We start from the raw sequence: 17,600 nt of genomic DNA, 5'->3' as shown, positions 1-17,600 counted from the left end.
TACTAGGCCATGTTTCACAATTATCAGTAGGCGTTGGTTCCCCTTTCTCCTGTTGGCCTTTCGATTATGCCATACCAGCTATCCTATGTCTTAATATCAAGCTGACCTATAATGGCCTAATGTTAATTATGCTCAGCTAATTCAACATGGGGCAAGCGAGACACAGTCTGGGGCAAGTGGGACCCCTTAAAATCCCTAACACTTGCAATGAACGCGTGCTTCGGACCTGTGGGGTGGGCCGTTGCTATGCGCGGCTCATGAGACGCCTAATGGTCTCGGACACTATTCGCTGGTCTAGAGACATCTACACGGAGCACATCACCGGCCACCGCCAATCCCAGGAGTGAGCGGGCGTGGCTTCGTGCACCGCAGGGGGGAGGAAACTTGTGAACCCCCCCTGCTGGACTCTATTCCCTGAGCCCTAAACCCACCGAACCGAACTCCACCATGTGAGGGTCGTCCCATCCCCATTATCCAGCCCGCTTATTCATGCCCGTGACTGTCTGTAACCTGCTTCTATGAGTGATGTACCCCCACTGCCTCCTGACTGCATCCTGATCCCACCCACCGTACACCCCACATTGGGGACATGACAGACTGTATATGGTATATGCTGTCCAATACCAAAACGCTAATATCCCCCTACAACCTGTATGTTACCCCCAATGACACAATAACTGACGCTTCAAACACTTTGTATTGTTTATTTTCAAATACCCTCAGTGGTGGGAATTAGGAAGAAAATTACCTAATGGGAAAGTTGGTTTGTAACTGTCCATTTTGGGATGTCTTACACCTTTCTCTGAAGCAGTTGGTACTGACTGCTGTGAGAAAGAGGATTGTGGAGTAGATGGACCATTGGTCTGATCTGATACTGCATTTCCTAAATTCTGTAGTAGTGGAGCATGTTCCTGTGCTTAAAACACAGGACTGGGAATGAAGACTTAATTTCTATTTGTCTGTGTTTGTGGATGGACTTTGTGACCTTGTGTAAATCTCTTCCCCCGCCTCAGTTTCCCCATCTATGAAATGGATATAACTGTCACGTGTTGAGGCTTATTAATTTTTGTAAAGCACTCTTGGGTCCAAAAGGTATGCAGAAATCCAAAATAGTATAATTAAATGCTAGATGTGCAGAGAAGCTACTGTGGGATAGGACAATACCTTGTGGCAATACCAAAGTTCCCATCTGGCTACTGTCAAAATTCAGCACTTCTTGCGCCTTTTAAAAATAAATAAATATAGATGTAGATTGACATGGGTTCAAGAGAGGGTTTTGTCAGTCAGCTTCAAATAGTAAGTGCTGAGGCCAGCCCCTTGTTGGTGGAGCTGTCAATACAGAAGTGAGTATTTGACATCTGGCTTGGTTGGTGGCTGGGGATGGAGGATGTTGAGATTTTCAGAGATCAGGCTGTAAATGAAGTTGTTCTGTTGGGTCACTCATCTGATTTACACACAAGCTGTTTCTATTGAAACACCTGGGGCCTTTTGTTCGAGCTTGTGAATAAGCTTCTTTCAGTCCCCAATTGTAATTTAGAGTCTCCGCTTCTTTCAATGGGCAGAAAGCAAGTACAGGAATGACATTTCCCCCCAATGTGTGAACCTTTGCTCTTTTAAAGACAAATGTTGATTTAAAAAAAAAATAAAAGGAACAGAACTCCAGTGGTAATGTAAATCTTGTTACATACATGAGAAAAATCCTAGCTGACTGGCTCAAAAGTCACGTAAGGAGTTGGTTATTTTTTTGTTATGTACTTCCTCACAGATCAATAATAACTGAGGTCTGGACCAGTTCGCATATGTAAATAAGTACATCCTGATTAGCTGCAAGGAGTTCTGTGAAACTGATCTCTTAACTTCCCCTATAAAATGTCCGTTTCAAAGAAAAACAGTTACATTTTAAATGTCTTGTGATAATGGAGATAATTTCATTTTTTTATGACATACCAAATGTATACAATAGTATGTGTACTAACCTCTGCTTTTTGTGGTATCAAGACTTACTGGTACTTGGTCTCTGCTTCCTGTGGGTCAGACCTTGATACTGACATCAGTAAAAGTAAATGACTGCTTATTGTGTTATGAAAAATAAGTGCTTGCAGCCTTCATGGGGAAAAGAGGGGTAGCCAGGGTGGACAGAATGATTGTCTCTAATTCCTTTATGACCATTCTGCTGTGAGTGGCACTTGGATAGCTCTGTAAAGGGTATGTTTTAAATCTCTAGAATATGTACTTATGACTCTGAGAAATGCCCATGGCTGGACTCTTTGTGCTCTGTAGCCATATGTTTCTTAGAATTTTGTTTATATTCCACTTAGCGCAGAGCATCTTAAGGTGTCAACAATATTAAATGTGTTTTGGAAGTTCAATGCTAATTTTTAGCTTTGCATTAGTGGGGACACCATAACATTGTAGCTAATTGCCTGGTGAGCAGTAGGCTCAATGAAAGCAGACACTGACAAATAAACAACTTTGAATTGGTTTTAAATTAACAAATTATTAAAAATGTCAAATACTTAAAATGAAATAAATATATGCCCTTTCCTCCTGTTAGTTTTAAGGCTGCAGTTGCCTGGACACGAGAAGAGCTTTATAGCTAATAAGAGTAGGTTTTGTTTTGTGTTTTTGCGTTGGGATTTAGAATTCTTCTGTATGTGGGAGCACTCGAGTATTGTCTGGTAGGTTAAAACAGCAGACTGAGAAGTGTGACTTGGGTTTCTATTGCTTGCTATGATACCTGATCCATAATTCCTGCTTTCTCTCGACTTAAGTTGCCTGACAATAAAATAGGTGACACTTTCCTATCGCACAGAGGGGCTGTGAAGTTAATGTTTATAAAGTGTACAGATTCTTGAATTCTAGGTTCTTTATCAAGTGTAGAATTTATTTGTAAAATTGAGGTGAGATTATATTAGGGAAACCAAAACTTCTAAAAAGCACCTTTTCCTAGGTTAAATACTCCAGTGAATTTGAAAAATACGTATATTTTTGGAGCGGAAGCATCAGTTGGAGCAAAATATCCCAAGTGACATGATGTAAACTGGGGATAGGGTTAATTCAAGTGTGGTTTTCTGTATGATAACAAATTATGAATATAGGAGGCTGTCCTCTTTCTGCCCGTTTCTGGATTGGTTACATGGCTCCCACATATTAAATTTAATTCAAGACTTTCCACTCCTCCCAGAGCAGTGAGAAATAGTGGCTCAAAAGACAGCTGCCATTTCACACCGTAACAGCTGTCCCTTCCACTCAAATTTTCTCTCATCCCCCTTCTTCTTAGAAAAAAGGCTTAATATGGTATGGGGGTGTGGAGATGAAGAATATAATGGTGTGAGATTTCATGTAACTAATCTGTCATATCCTACTGTGTTTGTAACTAGCTGCCCATTTAAAATGTTTTGGCATTACACCTCCATGCCAGTGATAAAATAAACAGCAAGTTTATGGCTCAAAAGTTCTGTAACTGATAAGAATAGGGTTGCTGTCAAAATGCCAGTGATATTTTTAACCTTCAGTGCTAGTGATTTAAAAACTCCGGATATCAGAATGGAATAGTTTTAAATATTAGTGGCTACTATTTTCCCTTTTTTTGATGGGCTGACCCCCTCTTTTATTTTATTTTATTTTATTTTATTTTTTGATCCATTTGGAAAGGTGAAGACTCAGTTTGCTATGGTAACTGCAGTTTAGTTAATGAATAGCAGAGCAGGTAGAAACAGAAAACCTTTGCAGTCACTGAGTTATTATTGCCCTTGGGCAGTGGGTCTCAAACTTTTTTACTAGCGACCCCTTTCACACAGCAAGCCTCTGAGGGTGACCCCCCCTAACAAATTAAACACACTTTTTAATATATTTAACATCATTGTAAATTCTGGGGGCAAGCAGGGTTTGGGGTGGAGGTTGACAGCTCATGACCCCCCATGTAATAACCTCGTGACCCCCTGAGGGGTCCTGACCCCCAGTTTGAGAACTCCTGCCCTTGGGCGATAGGATCTTTCCCCCTCTTCCCACTCACTCTGGTGCAGGGGTGGGGTGGGAGTGTGTGGAACAAAATATTTTCTCTTTCCCTGACACCATCCGATGGAATTTGCCATTCATTTTTCTGCTTACCTTGCAGAATCTTTCACTCTGTGGTGTATTTGAGAGGTGGCTATGCATGGAGGGAGAGAGAACTGATTAATTGGAAAGAAATAACTTTGTTTAGCGCAGTACCATGAAAACAGATGCAAAAAGCCGATTAAATAATTAATTTGTTGAACCATAACCTCTTTTTTTCACTTTTTGATACTGTGTCATCTAAGAGTTTCTGAGGGGACAGATCAATCAGTAGTGTGTTTCTTGAAGCTGTTTCAGTCTTAAAGGCCAGCTGCAACTGTATTGATGCAATTCAGCTAAGCCGTCAAAGTTCCTGTAATCTGTGCCATCCTGTCTCATACAGTCCCATCTCATAGTTGTCCTTTCTCTGCAGTGCTCTATGCCCAGATCTCTGTGGCTGGGCTGCTCCAGCCTGGCGGACAGCATGCCCTCGCTGCGATGCCTGTATAACCCAGGGACTGGCGCACTCACAGCTTTCCAGGTACTTCCTCTCTCTCGCTCTCGCTCTCTCTCGTTGTCTGTGTGTGCATGTCTGTTTCTTGCTCTCTCTTGCTTGCTTACATCATTTATTCTGCTTCAAACTGTGTGCTTCCTCATGCCATTCAAAACTCCTACAGTCATTAAATTCATCTCATGTAGATTCTGAGTGTATCACTCTGGGGCATTTTCACTGCATTGTTTCTAATATCATTTTGCCTGAATTGGTCTGGTACCATCAACTTTTTGCCATTGGTTCTCAGGTGTATAAAAAGCATGCAACTGATCTTTAACATGTGTAACTGGCACACAGTATTCATCATACAGTCTCTGATCTGGGCCTACGTACAGCCAATTGCCTTAATTTTGCTATCAATGGGCTGGTGCAGTGTCACTGATAACTGATGCCCTGCGTTTGGATTTATTTTGTTAGATTTAATAATGGCAGCCCAGGAGCTTCAGTTACAGAAAATTAGAACACAGAAATGTTGATCAGATGCCGCACAAAGCAAGCGGATTTTGCATGGTGCTCTGAAGTTTGGTAGGTTTTTGACTCTGAGCTGTCAAGGGAAATAATTCCAAGGATGAGGAAGAGTCTGCTGCTAGACATGAAGTATTCAGATCTTCAGTTCTGATAGCAAGCGTGTCTCACCCAATCTTAATTGCATCAATATGGAGTACAGAGTGAGAGGCAACCCTTGAATAGCCACGTCCCAGACCATTCAGGGCTTCAGAATCATTGCCAACACCTTGAATTGCAGCTAGAGATGAACATGGAGGCAGTGCAGATTGAGCTACGCACAGGTGTTGCTTTCATGCCGGGCACTCCTGGAAGCTGATAACCGATTCTGCATTAGCTGAGGCTTCTGGGGTAGTTCAGAGGTAGTGCCTTGCAAATCAGGCCTTGGAGGCTCAATGGCATGAATGACTGCTTCAGGGTGCACACTAGAGAGGACTAGCTGGACTCTGTTGTCCCAGGCAGATGGTGGCCAGTGGGGCTTTTCCCCAGCAGCCTCTGGGAATCAAAGAGCAATCACTGATCCAGTGTGCCCCTCAAGTTGTGAATCAGGAGATGACACACAAGAAACCTGCATTTTCCTTTGGATCTGGTTTCCTGCTCCCAGGATTGGCAGGACTAGGGAGTGCTGTGGAGAGATGTTCTCAGTCCCGAGGGAGGCTTAAGTGTCTTACGTCATTCTGCAGCAACCCTTCGAGCTGACCTAGCACTAGCATTGATGGACTCTGGAAGGTGTCCTGTCAGCCCTCCTTGGCTGAAGCAAGCTCCTTGCAGAGCTTTCAGTGGGGGAGGGGAAGAGAGCTTTTATATCCTTCTAAGAGGACTCTGGAGACACAGGCAGTATTTAGATTCCTACTTCTAATCCTGATTTGCATAATTTGACTGAATAAGATGGGCCCCTTTTTGGGTTTCTGCTGAGGAATAAATATCCGACGTGTTTAAGTTCTGCTTTAAGGGCAAACCCTGACAGTGTGTGCGGTGCAGTTTGCATACTGAAACCAGTACCCCTCTTTCTGCTTGGTCTGTTTCCGATAGTACAATATATATTTATGTTTTTAGAAAAATCATACATTTATATAGCACCTTTTATCTCAGGATACCCCAAAGCACTTTACAAACTACTGATATTCAAGAATCATTTCACCACTAACAAAATGTATCCCCATCTGAAGCTGAACAAATTAACTGTGTAACAGGAACACAACTGTTCAGGACTGGAAGTGATGATGAATACCGCATCCATTTGAAAGTACAGTGAGAATTTGGGATTTAGCTCCTGTGAGAAATTTCCGAGGCTAGGCTGTTTAATGACTGTGAATGACGGGAAACTCTGCCTCACGTGCCATCCTAAACACCTCTCTAGCAGCACAGAACCCCATGTCCCATGCTGGGGCATTAACTGAAGGGAGAAACTTTGACCATCCAGCACCAGTTTCTGCAGCATTTGCATTGCCTTTATCCCAATCAGTTTTTGAATAGGCTTTGACCTTTATTAGCTTGCAAGGTCTGATGAGATTTCTTCCTTAGGTTGCTGTCTATTTTGTTGCAGTAATCTGAGTGGGTGTGGGGTTGGGACATTCAGTGACTAGGATATCAAGATACATTTACACCTCTTTTGGTGCTATACAGAATTTTCAGTGTAGTGTTTTAAGATCTGTTTTTGTAGCCCAGCAAATTTTCTCATATTAAACTACTTTTTTTTTAAGCAAGCTTGAAGTAACTGGAGAAGAATATCAATTTTCTTTGCTTGTGGCAAGAAAGAAGGTGCCATCTGGAATGCCACTTAGTCACTGCTGAATTTGTCTAGTTATTTACATGCTTTGCCATGAAATGCTCAGACAGAAATGGCAGAACAGGCACTTTCTGAATAGTTCAGCTAACAACCTGCTGACACCTCATGGGAAGCATTGGCAAATAGTCGAGTTAGAGAATTCTCTTGTTATGTCAGATGACATCCAAGTTTCTCTTCCTGTGTTTTACTATCAGAACCATTTGTTTGAAAACAGGCTCTTACAGTCCCTCAATTCAATTTGACAACGCTTTGTGACATCACAACAGGTAGCCGCAATGTCCAAACTGGAGTTCTGATTTTTGCGTGGGGCGTTAAGCAGCAGGAGCGATATATTTCTCTAGTGCCTCTTATCTCAGAAAATCCAAATGTGCTCACAAACCATGATTGAAAAGCAACCAGCTCTTGATGGAGAGCAACAGCAAACTGGTACATGACATGCTGCGTAGCAGTGAGGGTAGGGGATGAAGATGAAATTTTAGCAGAGGACGACAAAAGGACTGATCCCCTACTCTTAAGAGCAAAAGTGCCATCAGGCCTTTAATGTCCATGAAGAACATGCCATTCCAAACTGATGGCAAATTTTATCCCACTGTTACCCTCCTAAGCAACAGAAATCCTGTTTACATGTAGATGTTCTTAATAATAAAAATAGTCATATACAGTTGTCTCTGAAACTGAATATTTTTAAGTTTCCAGGACACACAGCAGAAGATGTATTTATATTCTAGTGAAATTTTTCACTTTGAATAAAGTTGTTTACTTTCCCTATCATAAAATACTTGCCAGAAAAGGAAGGATGCAAGTTCAGAAGTCCGCATGTGTCATATTTAAGAGCCGTAGCTGATTGTGAACCATGACTTACTGTTAAACTTGGTGCTAAAACACACGAGTGCAGTGAAAATGGAATGTGTCTCAAGACATTCAAGGTTGCAAGGTCTGAATGTGCAAAAAGTTAAAGTCGTCTGGGTTTTCTCTTATTTGGGTAACAGATGTTTGGTGGTAATAGGATTTAGCACTCATCTAGTGATGGCCATCTGTAGATCTCCCAAGTGCTTCACAAAGGTGGGTAAGTGTGATTATTCCCATTGTACAGGTGAGGAAACTGAGAAGCAGTGAGTTTAAATGACTTGCCCAAGCTCACACAATAAGTTCATGGCAGACGACCCCCACCCAAGTGCCACATCAGATATAGACTGTAAACTCTTCGGGGCAGGGACCATGTCTTTGTTGTAAGGTGCCTGGCACAATTTTGGGTGCTCAAAAAGAAAACAAAACAGTTGTAGGCTGCCAGTTCTGACATCCAGTAGTATGGTGATGGATGGCATAGAAAACAGAAAAGGATTAGATTCCCCATGGTAGAGTCAGAAGTGTCCTGTTGAATGAAGGGGAAGATTGAGACACTGTAGTCTTTCTAGTCTGCTTTACAGAGTATTTCATATAAATTCCCACAATCTGCTATAGTTGAAGCTGGTTAAATCGAGTACTTGAGTATGAAGCAATACACACAGAACATCACTTCCACAGGCTGTAGCTCCTTATTAAAGAAGAAAGTGGCTGTGATCTGTGCAGTTTTGTGCAAATTAGTGTGACCTTCTTATTGATGACAGAGGGTGCTGTCATTTGATTGGGCAAAGCCCTTAGAATGAAGTATATGAGAGTGTTATTTTGATGTTAGCAGATCGGACAGAGTTAATTTGCTGATGGCACATGTGCACCATCTCTTCTGATAGAGGCCATTTTTGGAGAAGGGTGAGCGATAAAGATGTGGAATGATTGAAATGCATGGGCCACAATCTGGTACACGCAGGCTGCAAAGAGAAAGAGGCAGCTGTTTGTTTTGTTTTCACCATGGCTGATATGATATATCTGAAATAATTTTTCTTAAGAGGGGCATTGTCAGTAATTTATATCCCATGTTCAGCTTACTTTGTAAATTTCAAAGCACGTTTCCTTTGGACTAGTCACAGGTTTTATTTAAAAAGTTGAGTTTTTCATTACTGAAAATTACTGTGTATATATAAATATGAGAGGTAATAATGATGATATTATTGATGGCCTTAAGATAAGTAACCCATACAAAGCAAGCTGTGCATGCTCTGCAGTCATTGTGTTGGGTGCAGATGTCTGTTACAATTTGTCTAAAATGAATTATTCAGCATTGGAAAGAGCAATTATTAGTATGATAGTTTTTGTATCTAACTGGAGGTGAAATATACTGTCTGGTCAAGAGATTCCATCGGCACAGAGAAATAGCTGCACTTGACCGACTCCTGCTTTGCATTCCCTGCTCTGGTTCTGTTCCAGTGGCCCTGTGAAATGTGCCTACAGGCTATTTACAGTGAGATTATAAAAGTGAATCATAATTTTGGTGACTAAGATCCAGAGCATGTGGCTCCGGCACCCCCCAGCTGGTGGCAGGCTCACCCCTGTTTATGAATGTAGTTAGATGGCCCCCAACTGTTTACAAGACAGCAGAGGTGAGATCTTTGATTGACAAGTCAGAAATGCATTAGATCATTCCCTCTGCCAGTCGCTGGTTCATGCTGTTAAAAATGTCAGCCTCTCCAAGTTTGAATGGCAGCCCGAGGGCCTCAGAAGCTTTTTGTTTTCTGAGATGGAAACACAAATTGGATGTGTGCCTGAGCGCTTCATTCTGGGCTGTAATTTCATCTTTTAGCTAAGAACCACAAGGTACATGAGCAAAGCACCCTGTAAACAATAATACTGGGGAAAAAAATAAACAAGGTCGTGTTTCTGGTACGTTGATCCACCGGTGTCCTGACCTCTATCACGTTGAACATCTCCACTCTGATTGCTGTTCCCTTTGGCATTACAATGAGAGGGGGAGAGACTGACAGAGGAGGCAAAGATTTAAAGTTGCAGAGTTGCAGTTCCTTGTATTGGCTATGAAATACTGAACTACCACAATGTGACACTTGAATTTTTAAGCAAAGTTTCTTATATGAGATGTTCAGAGTCCACTCCTCCTGCTTCCTTCACCCCGGCTCACTGATAAGCAGGGCCCTATCAAATTCATGAAAAACACATCATAAACCATGAAATCTGGTCTTTTGTGTGCTTTTACTTTACACTATACAGATTTCACAGGGGGAGACCACCATTTCTCAAATTGGGGGTTCTGACCCAAGAAGGAGTTTCGGTGGGGGGGTGTTCAAGTTATTTTAGGGGGGTCGGAGTAGCGCCACTCTTACTTCTGCACTGCCTTCAGAGGTGGGCAGCTGGAGAGTAGTGGCTGCTGACTGAGTGCCCAGCTCTGCAGGCCGCAGCGCAGAAGTAAGGGTGCCAATACCATACCAGGCCATCCTTACTTCTGTGCTGCTGCTGGTGGCGGCTCTGCCTTTAGAGCTGGGCTCCGGCTAGTAGCGGCCGCTCTCCAGCTGCTCAGCTCTGAAGGCAGCACTGCTGCCAGCATCAGCACATAAGTAAGGGTGGCAGTACCGCAAACCCTCCTACAATAACCTTGCAAACCCCACCCCCCCACACACAATTCCTTTTTGGATCAGGACCCTTACAATTACAACACGTGAAATTTCAGATTTAAATAGCTGAAATTATGAAATTTACGATTTTTAAATCCTAGGATCATGAAATTGACCAAAATGGACCATGAATTTGGTAAGGCCCTATTGATAAGATTGAAAGCAATAGCAATTAAATGCATGAAAGGGAATAAGAGAAATGGCAGAAATGCAACCAAATTAACTGCTCAATATTTACTGGTGTGGCAGAGTTAAAGGTTCAGGAGTCCAATGTCCAGTGGAGTGAGATGCATGTGCACCCTAGTCTGTGATTTTTAAATGGAAGGATGCTGCAGCACTAGTCTGTTTGGTATATCTCCAATTATTTATTAATTAATCTCCTAGAACTGGAAGGGACCTTGAAAGGTCATTGAGTCCAGCCCCCTGCCTTCACTAGCAGGACCAAGTGTGTGTGTCTGTGTGTTGTTGGGCTTTGGTAAACAGATACAGTGCTGTAGGGCAGTGCACACAACAAAAAATATTAGAGAACCTACTTATCCCCCTGTTGCTTTAGTGACCTTGACATCTAGCTGGTTCATTAGATCCTCCTAATCAGTGCTCCATATTCTCTCTCATTCCATGGCTGGGAAATCTACTACAGAATCCACTCTCTGATGCAGAATTGTGCTCTAGGATCTAAGCTTCCATTTAAAAAAATTGTTTCTGGTCTGTATGATTGCAAAGGAAACGTTCCAAACATGGCAGTAGATGAGTAAGTGGTGTGGCTTTTTCTGTTAAAAAAATGCTTTTACAAGAGTGAATTACAATTTAATAACTAGAAAACTGCTTCTTTTCCACCTAAATGTCTAACATTTATAACTTCAGAAAATATAAAGGTGTGTTTCAGCTCTCCAGTTGAAGGCCTGGTCTACACTGGGGGCTTGTCTACACTGGCACTTGACAGCGCTGCAACTTTTTCACTCAGGGGTGTTAATTTCCCCCCCCCCCCCCAGTGCAGCAAGTTTCAGTGCTGTAAAGTGCCAGTGTAGACAGTACACCCTTCGTGGAGGTGTGGTGTTTTGTTTTGTTTTGTTTTTTTAGAGCACTGGGAGAGCTCTCTCCTAGCGCTCTGCTGCGGCCACACAAGCCATGATAAAGCGCTGCCAGTGTAGACTAGCCCTAGGAAATTAGATCACTATAACTACGTCGCTCAGAGTTGTGAAAAATCCATACCTATGAGTGCTGCAGTTAAACTGACCTAACCCCTGGTGTAGACAGCGCTAGGTCGACAGGAGAATTCTTCCATCTCCATAGCTACTGCCTCTTGGGAAGGTGGATTAGCTATGCCTCTGGGAGAACCCTCCCATCAGCATAGGTAGTGTCTTCACTGAAGCGCTACAGCAGTGCAGCTGCAGCCATTTATGTGTAGACAAGCCCTAAGTAGCAAAAAGAGTGATACAACAGAGCCTACACCATTCAACTGTTCACCCCAGCATACAACAATCAATGGGATCATTAGCATAAAAATGCATTGTAACCACTAAGCTGCCACTGCTTCAACTCTGCATTAATGATCTCGTGTTACTGTGTAAAACCTGGTGCTGTTCCTGGTAAGCAGAGTGGTGAGGTCTAGCGTAGCAGCATTGGTTGGTTGATCAGTTTAAAAAAAACAACAACAAATCCTCTTCTGCCAGCCAAGCCTGGATTTTCTTCCCTCCCCTGTTACAAGTCAGAAAGGTGTATAAAGCTGTTTTGACAAATGACATACGTACTGCCACATTGAAGGGATACAGGTATTTTTAAAGCTAGCTCCAGTTCTTGAGGATTGTGAACATCTGCTTAGAGGTATTGTAGAGCTCCACAATGCACTAATTGAATTACTCTTTTCTGGAGTTGCAGACTGCACTAATTGAATTACAATCAGCTAGTGTGCTGTGTGTGTGTGTGTGTTGAAATGAGCAGGGCTGAAGCCTTGGGGAGCAAGAAGGTAGTGGGAGACGCGATAGATCATATGTACTATGCTGCTATCTAATGGCTACTTGTGGTACTGCCTGGTCTCAAGGGAAGAGACAGTATTTCAGTCCTTTGCATAACCTAGGGCCAAACTCATCCAATTTAATTCTGGTGGTCCCAGGACATTTTTAAAGCTTTAAATAATGGCAAGAAGGAAGGAAGTTTCATTCACTAGAATTTCTAGTTAACAATTTGGTTTTTAAAAAGCTTTAAAATAATTTAATTTTAATAGATACATAAGATTGAGGTTCCAAATATTTTAATATAGGTTTTATTTAATATCAATCTTTTTGCTGTGTCTCTAATGGCAATTTTAGTGCCCTGTATTGGAGGAAAGAGTGGATTAAGCATGCTGCATCAAAATCCCTCTTAAACATTAATGCCTGCCTGTGAAGTTAATACCAGGATAGCCTATCGTAAATCACGGGGCGTTACTCTAATTTTGTGTTTGAAGAACTCTATGGGAAGTGCTTAAAATGAAACCAGTTACACAAGATCAGGTTCTACAAATCTCTGCTGAACTGGCAGAGTTAAAGAATATAATTTTACCACAAACCTGGGAAAGTTTTGAAACACTGAAAAGTGCAGTGAACCTTTCTCATCCAGCCTTTTTAAGTCTCTGCTAGTCACAATTCAGTGATTCATGTAAAACAAATATCATGCATTCATAATTCCAAGGAAGAGGAACTTTAATGCAAACACACATAGGAGAACAGAACAAGGTCTGACCTCTGATAAAGCAGGAATTTAACTAGGCACATACCAGTTTGAAAAAAAGCCCTATAAGAGAAATGTGGTTGCAGAATCCTAAAATTCAGAGGTAGAAGGAAGACTTAAGTCACATTTTTGTCAATTTCTCTTCTATTAAAAAGTTGTTCCCTGCAGCATATGAAAACTTCCTGGTTTATGTACAAAAATAATCAAATGTTCTATTCTTCATGCTCTTTTCTATTATGAGAACCAGGCAGCTAGATACAATCTCACTAATTTCCACTATTCTTTTTCGCCTGTTCTCACAAAATAATTTCTCAACAGCGATCTAATAACAGAGAGAGCACTGTAGTGAGGTCTCGTTAGTAAGACTTCATTACTTTTCAAAAGATGCTAATGTAACTCGCTAGGATGCTATTTAGTGTAACTAAAACTAAACAACACTTGTCAGAATAAATAAACATATACAGTGATATGTGAGATCCTTTTCTATTGCATTTGTTCACTTACTTGCGATCTCTTAATATCTGGTAATCTAATGTGAATCAGCAAGATTGCTCTATATGTGCAACTACTGTGACGTCTCCGGTTTCATTGAGATCTGCAAAAAGACAAAAGAATACTGCAGACTAACATTTTGTCTTAAATTCCACTTTTTGAGGAGGTGTTAAGCAAACCAGGCTGCAGAATTTTTTTTGGTGTATAGTTGTTTCTCTTTAGCATTGTATCAGATTGTCTGCCTCCTTGGGTTCCTTTTGAAATAGTCAAGGAGACTGTTTCCAGGAGACATTGCCAATCAGATGTTCAAATAATTAATTGCAGTCCTAATGCTCTTGTCCAAATGTTACATGGGGGGGAGGAGGGTTTATTTTTAAATGATTGTCAGCATAATTTGGCACCTTTGTCAAATGTTCTTTGACTCTGTCCGTGAACACCGCAGTCATCAAGCCAGCCACATACATGCAGCTTTGTAGAATAGAACTTGGGGTCAAGGTCTCCAAATACACAGCTATATATCCAGTAAGCTAAAGGAGGATTTCTTTTAGCCCAGTCAATGAAAGGAACCGATAAACATATGAACATGTCTGGTATCTCAGAAGCGTATGCTCTGCACTCCTATAGCACTTTAGAAGTGATGAATTAAGTCTACAGTGACCCCGTGAAATAGGCGATACATGTTTGTCCATGCCATACTCTCACAATACCTTTCCTTGTCAAGTTTTAGAAAAACAACGCATCGATGTTTTGGATTGTTCATAATAAAAATCCTTGTGCTCAGCGAACCCCGTCTTACAGTGTCTCCTGCTGGTAGAGCCTGGAATTGGAGGCTTTTTACAGCGTATGAGCCACCTTCATGTGGCGTAGGAGTGAGCTCAGGGCTGCTTTAAGAAGCTGTAAGTGGGAATGAATCCATTCCATACAGTGTGTAAAGTGCTTTTTAAAAACAATCTATTTCTAGAACCTAAATTGTCCTGGGACCAGCTCTTGATATAAAAATTCATAGAAACCTGTTTTTCAGAGTGTGGTAACTTCTTGCCATAGTGCTGTAGTGTTAGAATTCACATTGGCCAGGTTGTTCTGTAAATTAAACACTGACAGCTCCCCTCAGGGGAACAGCCAATGTATTTATGATGATGTGCTGATTACACAAAATACACTGCAAGCAGAAAACAGCTGCAGAGAACAAACCTCTTAAAAGAATACAATTACAAATAGCACCCTCAGTATTTCTAGTGGTGAGAGTAAAATACAGCATGCTAATGGAGGTTTTCTAGTCTGCTTCAAAAGAAGAAAAGGGCTAAACGAAGGAAAGAAGCTAAAGTCTAGTTGGATGCACATGTATATAATCCTGTTCCTGAAAGTGAGGGTCAAGAAAATACCGCAGGCCTTGTCTACTGCAGCCCTCTCTTCTTAAAATGTCTTTCTATTGTAGCTCCACCAGCATTGGCAACAGTGGGAGCACCAGTGTGGGCCAGCTGCCAGCATTTTAGCCACCACCCCAACCCTGTGCGAATGCATCGAAGCAATATGGGGGTTAAAATGCCGGCAGATGGCCCACACTAGCACTCTGACCATGGCTAACACCAGCAGAGCTGTGACTGTGGGAAACTTCATGGGGAAAAAAGTCTTAGTTCAAAAATAACTGACCCTGATTTTAGAGCTAATTGTTTTTTTATATAAGCAGCAAAGAGTCCTGTGACACCTTACAGACTAACAGACGTATTGGAGCATGAGCTTTCGTGGGTGAATACCCACTACATGCATCCGATGAAGTGGGTATTCACCCACGAAAGCTCATGCTCCAATACGTCTGTTAGTCTGTAAGGTGCCACAGGACTCTGCTGCTTTTACAGATCCAGACTAACACGGCTACCGCTCTGTTTTTTATATGTTTTGGGAGAGTCCGTGGGAATGAAAGGGGGGTGTTCTCTTCTGTCTGTACAGGGCAGATTTAAATTGTTCTGTTCTAGGTGACGGTGGAGTTTGTTTTATTTTTTCACCACCCAGAGATGTGGTAGGCACCCCCCTGTAGGCAAGCCCTGGGGCCGAGAGCTTACCATCCAATTTAGATATGACAGAATCAAGGCTGCAACAAAACAATGGGGGGGGGATGGTAGAGGAGGAACTTGGCATTATTCTGCTTAGAAAGCTGATAGGAATTAGAAGAGGTTACTCTGAAGAGACTGTGGTGCATCGGCAGGGTTGTGTAGGGGGAACAAAGGATGGGGATAGCAGGGGGGCTGTGTTAGTACCTATGTGCAATAGAGAAGTTGTGGAAGGACTGATGCCGCCAGACTGGGTCAAGGTTTGTCCAAGTTAGCAGAACATGGCTGTAGAATATATTTAGGACGTGCATCTATGAAACATGGGTTGAAAATGGGTTGAACTTTCAGTGTATAAATCTGTTTTTACATTAGCTAAGGAAACAACATTGGGACGGAGCACTTCAGTTCACTTGCCTAAAACAAAGAATCAGTTCTTCCATCTGCAGATCCCTAGCATGTACTAATCAACTCCTATACATCTGTCCATCTCTTTTAACTCAGTTTTGAGCCTCCCTGCATTGTGCTGCTCTGCTGACATCTATCCCATGTGGCAAAAAGGCGTTTTGTATAATCACCCCACTTTAATCAATAGAATAATTGATAAACCAGATAAGATTTAAACTGATTAGCTCCCGAGCAGAACTCCCCAGGGGCCTTGGACTCTCTTAATTTTGACATGTGTGTTGTGTACCCTGCGGATGAAGTGCAGTTTGAATTATCTGTTTTTATTTGCTTAATGATGGGGAGGGTGTTAAAGTCAAATGTTTAATTAACCCAGCAATGGGCTGCGCTGTCACTTACACACACATCCAGCTGATTGAGATATCTCACCAAGAATACTGAATAGGAATGATAATGTGGCACTGAGACGGAAGATTGCTTTTTCAATCCATTTGCTGGGTCACTGCTTTGAATGTCTTATTGGATGAAAGGCATTCAGCCTGGGAAAAAAAAAATCAGCATTTAAGTACATTTTGTTTCCTGGCCCCCTCCCCACCAAGAAGTTAACTAAAACAGATATGTTGTCGGTTTAATAAGCCATTCGTGTCCTAGCAAAAGGCTGTGAATAGTGGATCTCAATAGCCAGTGGCCTAGAGCTGTATCATTTCCTTTAGAAACTAGCCCCAAGGCATCTGAATATGAGCTATTACATAAACACGCCCTTACCCTTCATTCTTTGCCTGCTCTATTACTCACCTCATTTTATAGTCACTGCAGCAGTGGCAACTCTTCGTCCCCAGTCAGGGAAGCGAGATGTGCAATTGCATCTCTGAACACCCCCTCAAGAGAGTGCTGTTTCAGTGTTGGATTTTTTTATGGCAGAACCCAGTAGCAGGGTTTTTAATTTAAAAGTGTTCTATAGGGATGTTTCATTCTTTCGTGCATATTTTGTTATGTCAAAGCATCATGGGCTTTGCTCTTTGTGTTGCAGCCATTGTTCCGGCACAATGATATTGGCTAGTGAGACATTGTACAGATGATCTCTAGTCCTGCACCTTCATTTTCAATTGGTTCATTAGAAGGGTACATTAGTTGCTTGCTGTTGCTCAGAAGACTGAGGTACATTTAGACACAATGAGTTTGTCCTTGGTAGTGTGTAGAAATGAATAATAATAATGTACTAGAAGTTAGCTAAGTTTGACCCCTAGTCCAAGGTTATGTCCACTTAGCAAATACAACTTTTCGTTACTCTTGGTTATCACTGGGGAGGAAATACGTTTAGAGTAGAGAACCACTTTTATTTAATCAAATACTTCCAGGAAGGGCTGTGGTCTGATGGTTAGAGCAGTGCCTAGGAGTCAGGTGTTTGGGGCTTTGTACCTTTCCCACCACTAGCTTCCATTGCAGCCTGGGGCAAGTCACTTCTCCATTTCAGGGGGCAACATGAATGAAGGTGTGAAATTGAGCATCCGGGGAGAAAATCAGAGCAGAGACTAAAAGAAGGGGTAAGATTATAGAGGGTGTAAGGT

General features: G+C 41.9%; 1 protein-coding gene across 17 annotated transcripts in view; it reads left to right on the top strand.

The window, feature by feature from the left end:
* Positions 1 to 17,600, top strand: part of BTRC (beta-transducin repeat containing E3 ubiquitin protein ligase) — a 172,349-nt gene that overhangs the window by 46,209 nt on the left and 108,540 nt on the right. For 11 of the 17 annotated variants that reach the window (XR_005601198.1, XM_039546860.1, XM_039546861.1 and 8 more), the window contains one exon: positions 4,469 to 4,576. The exons of the other annotated variants lie outside the window; for them this stretch is intronic. Coding sequence is in view for 10 of the 11 variants with exons in the window: in XM_039546860.1 (XP_039402794.1) it covers positions 4,469 to 4,576 (108 nt within the window). In the remaining variant the exon portion in view is untranslated. The remainder of the gene's footprint in view (positions 1 to 4,468; positions 4,577 to 17,600) is intronic. 17 annotated transcript variants of the gene reach the window in all.

This window comes from Mauremys reevesii, linkage group 7 (assembly GCF_016161935.1).
Source record: "Mauremys reevesii isolate NIE-2019 linkage group 7, ASM1616193v1, whole genome shotgun sequence".
NCBI classification, from domain to species: Eukaryota; Metazoa; Chordata; order Testudines; family Geoemydidae; genus Mauremys; species Mauremys reevesii.
Note: the sequence above shows the minus strand (reverse complement) of the source record. Positions and strands in the feature narration are given on the sequence as shown.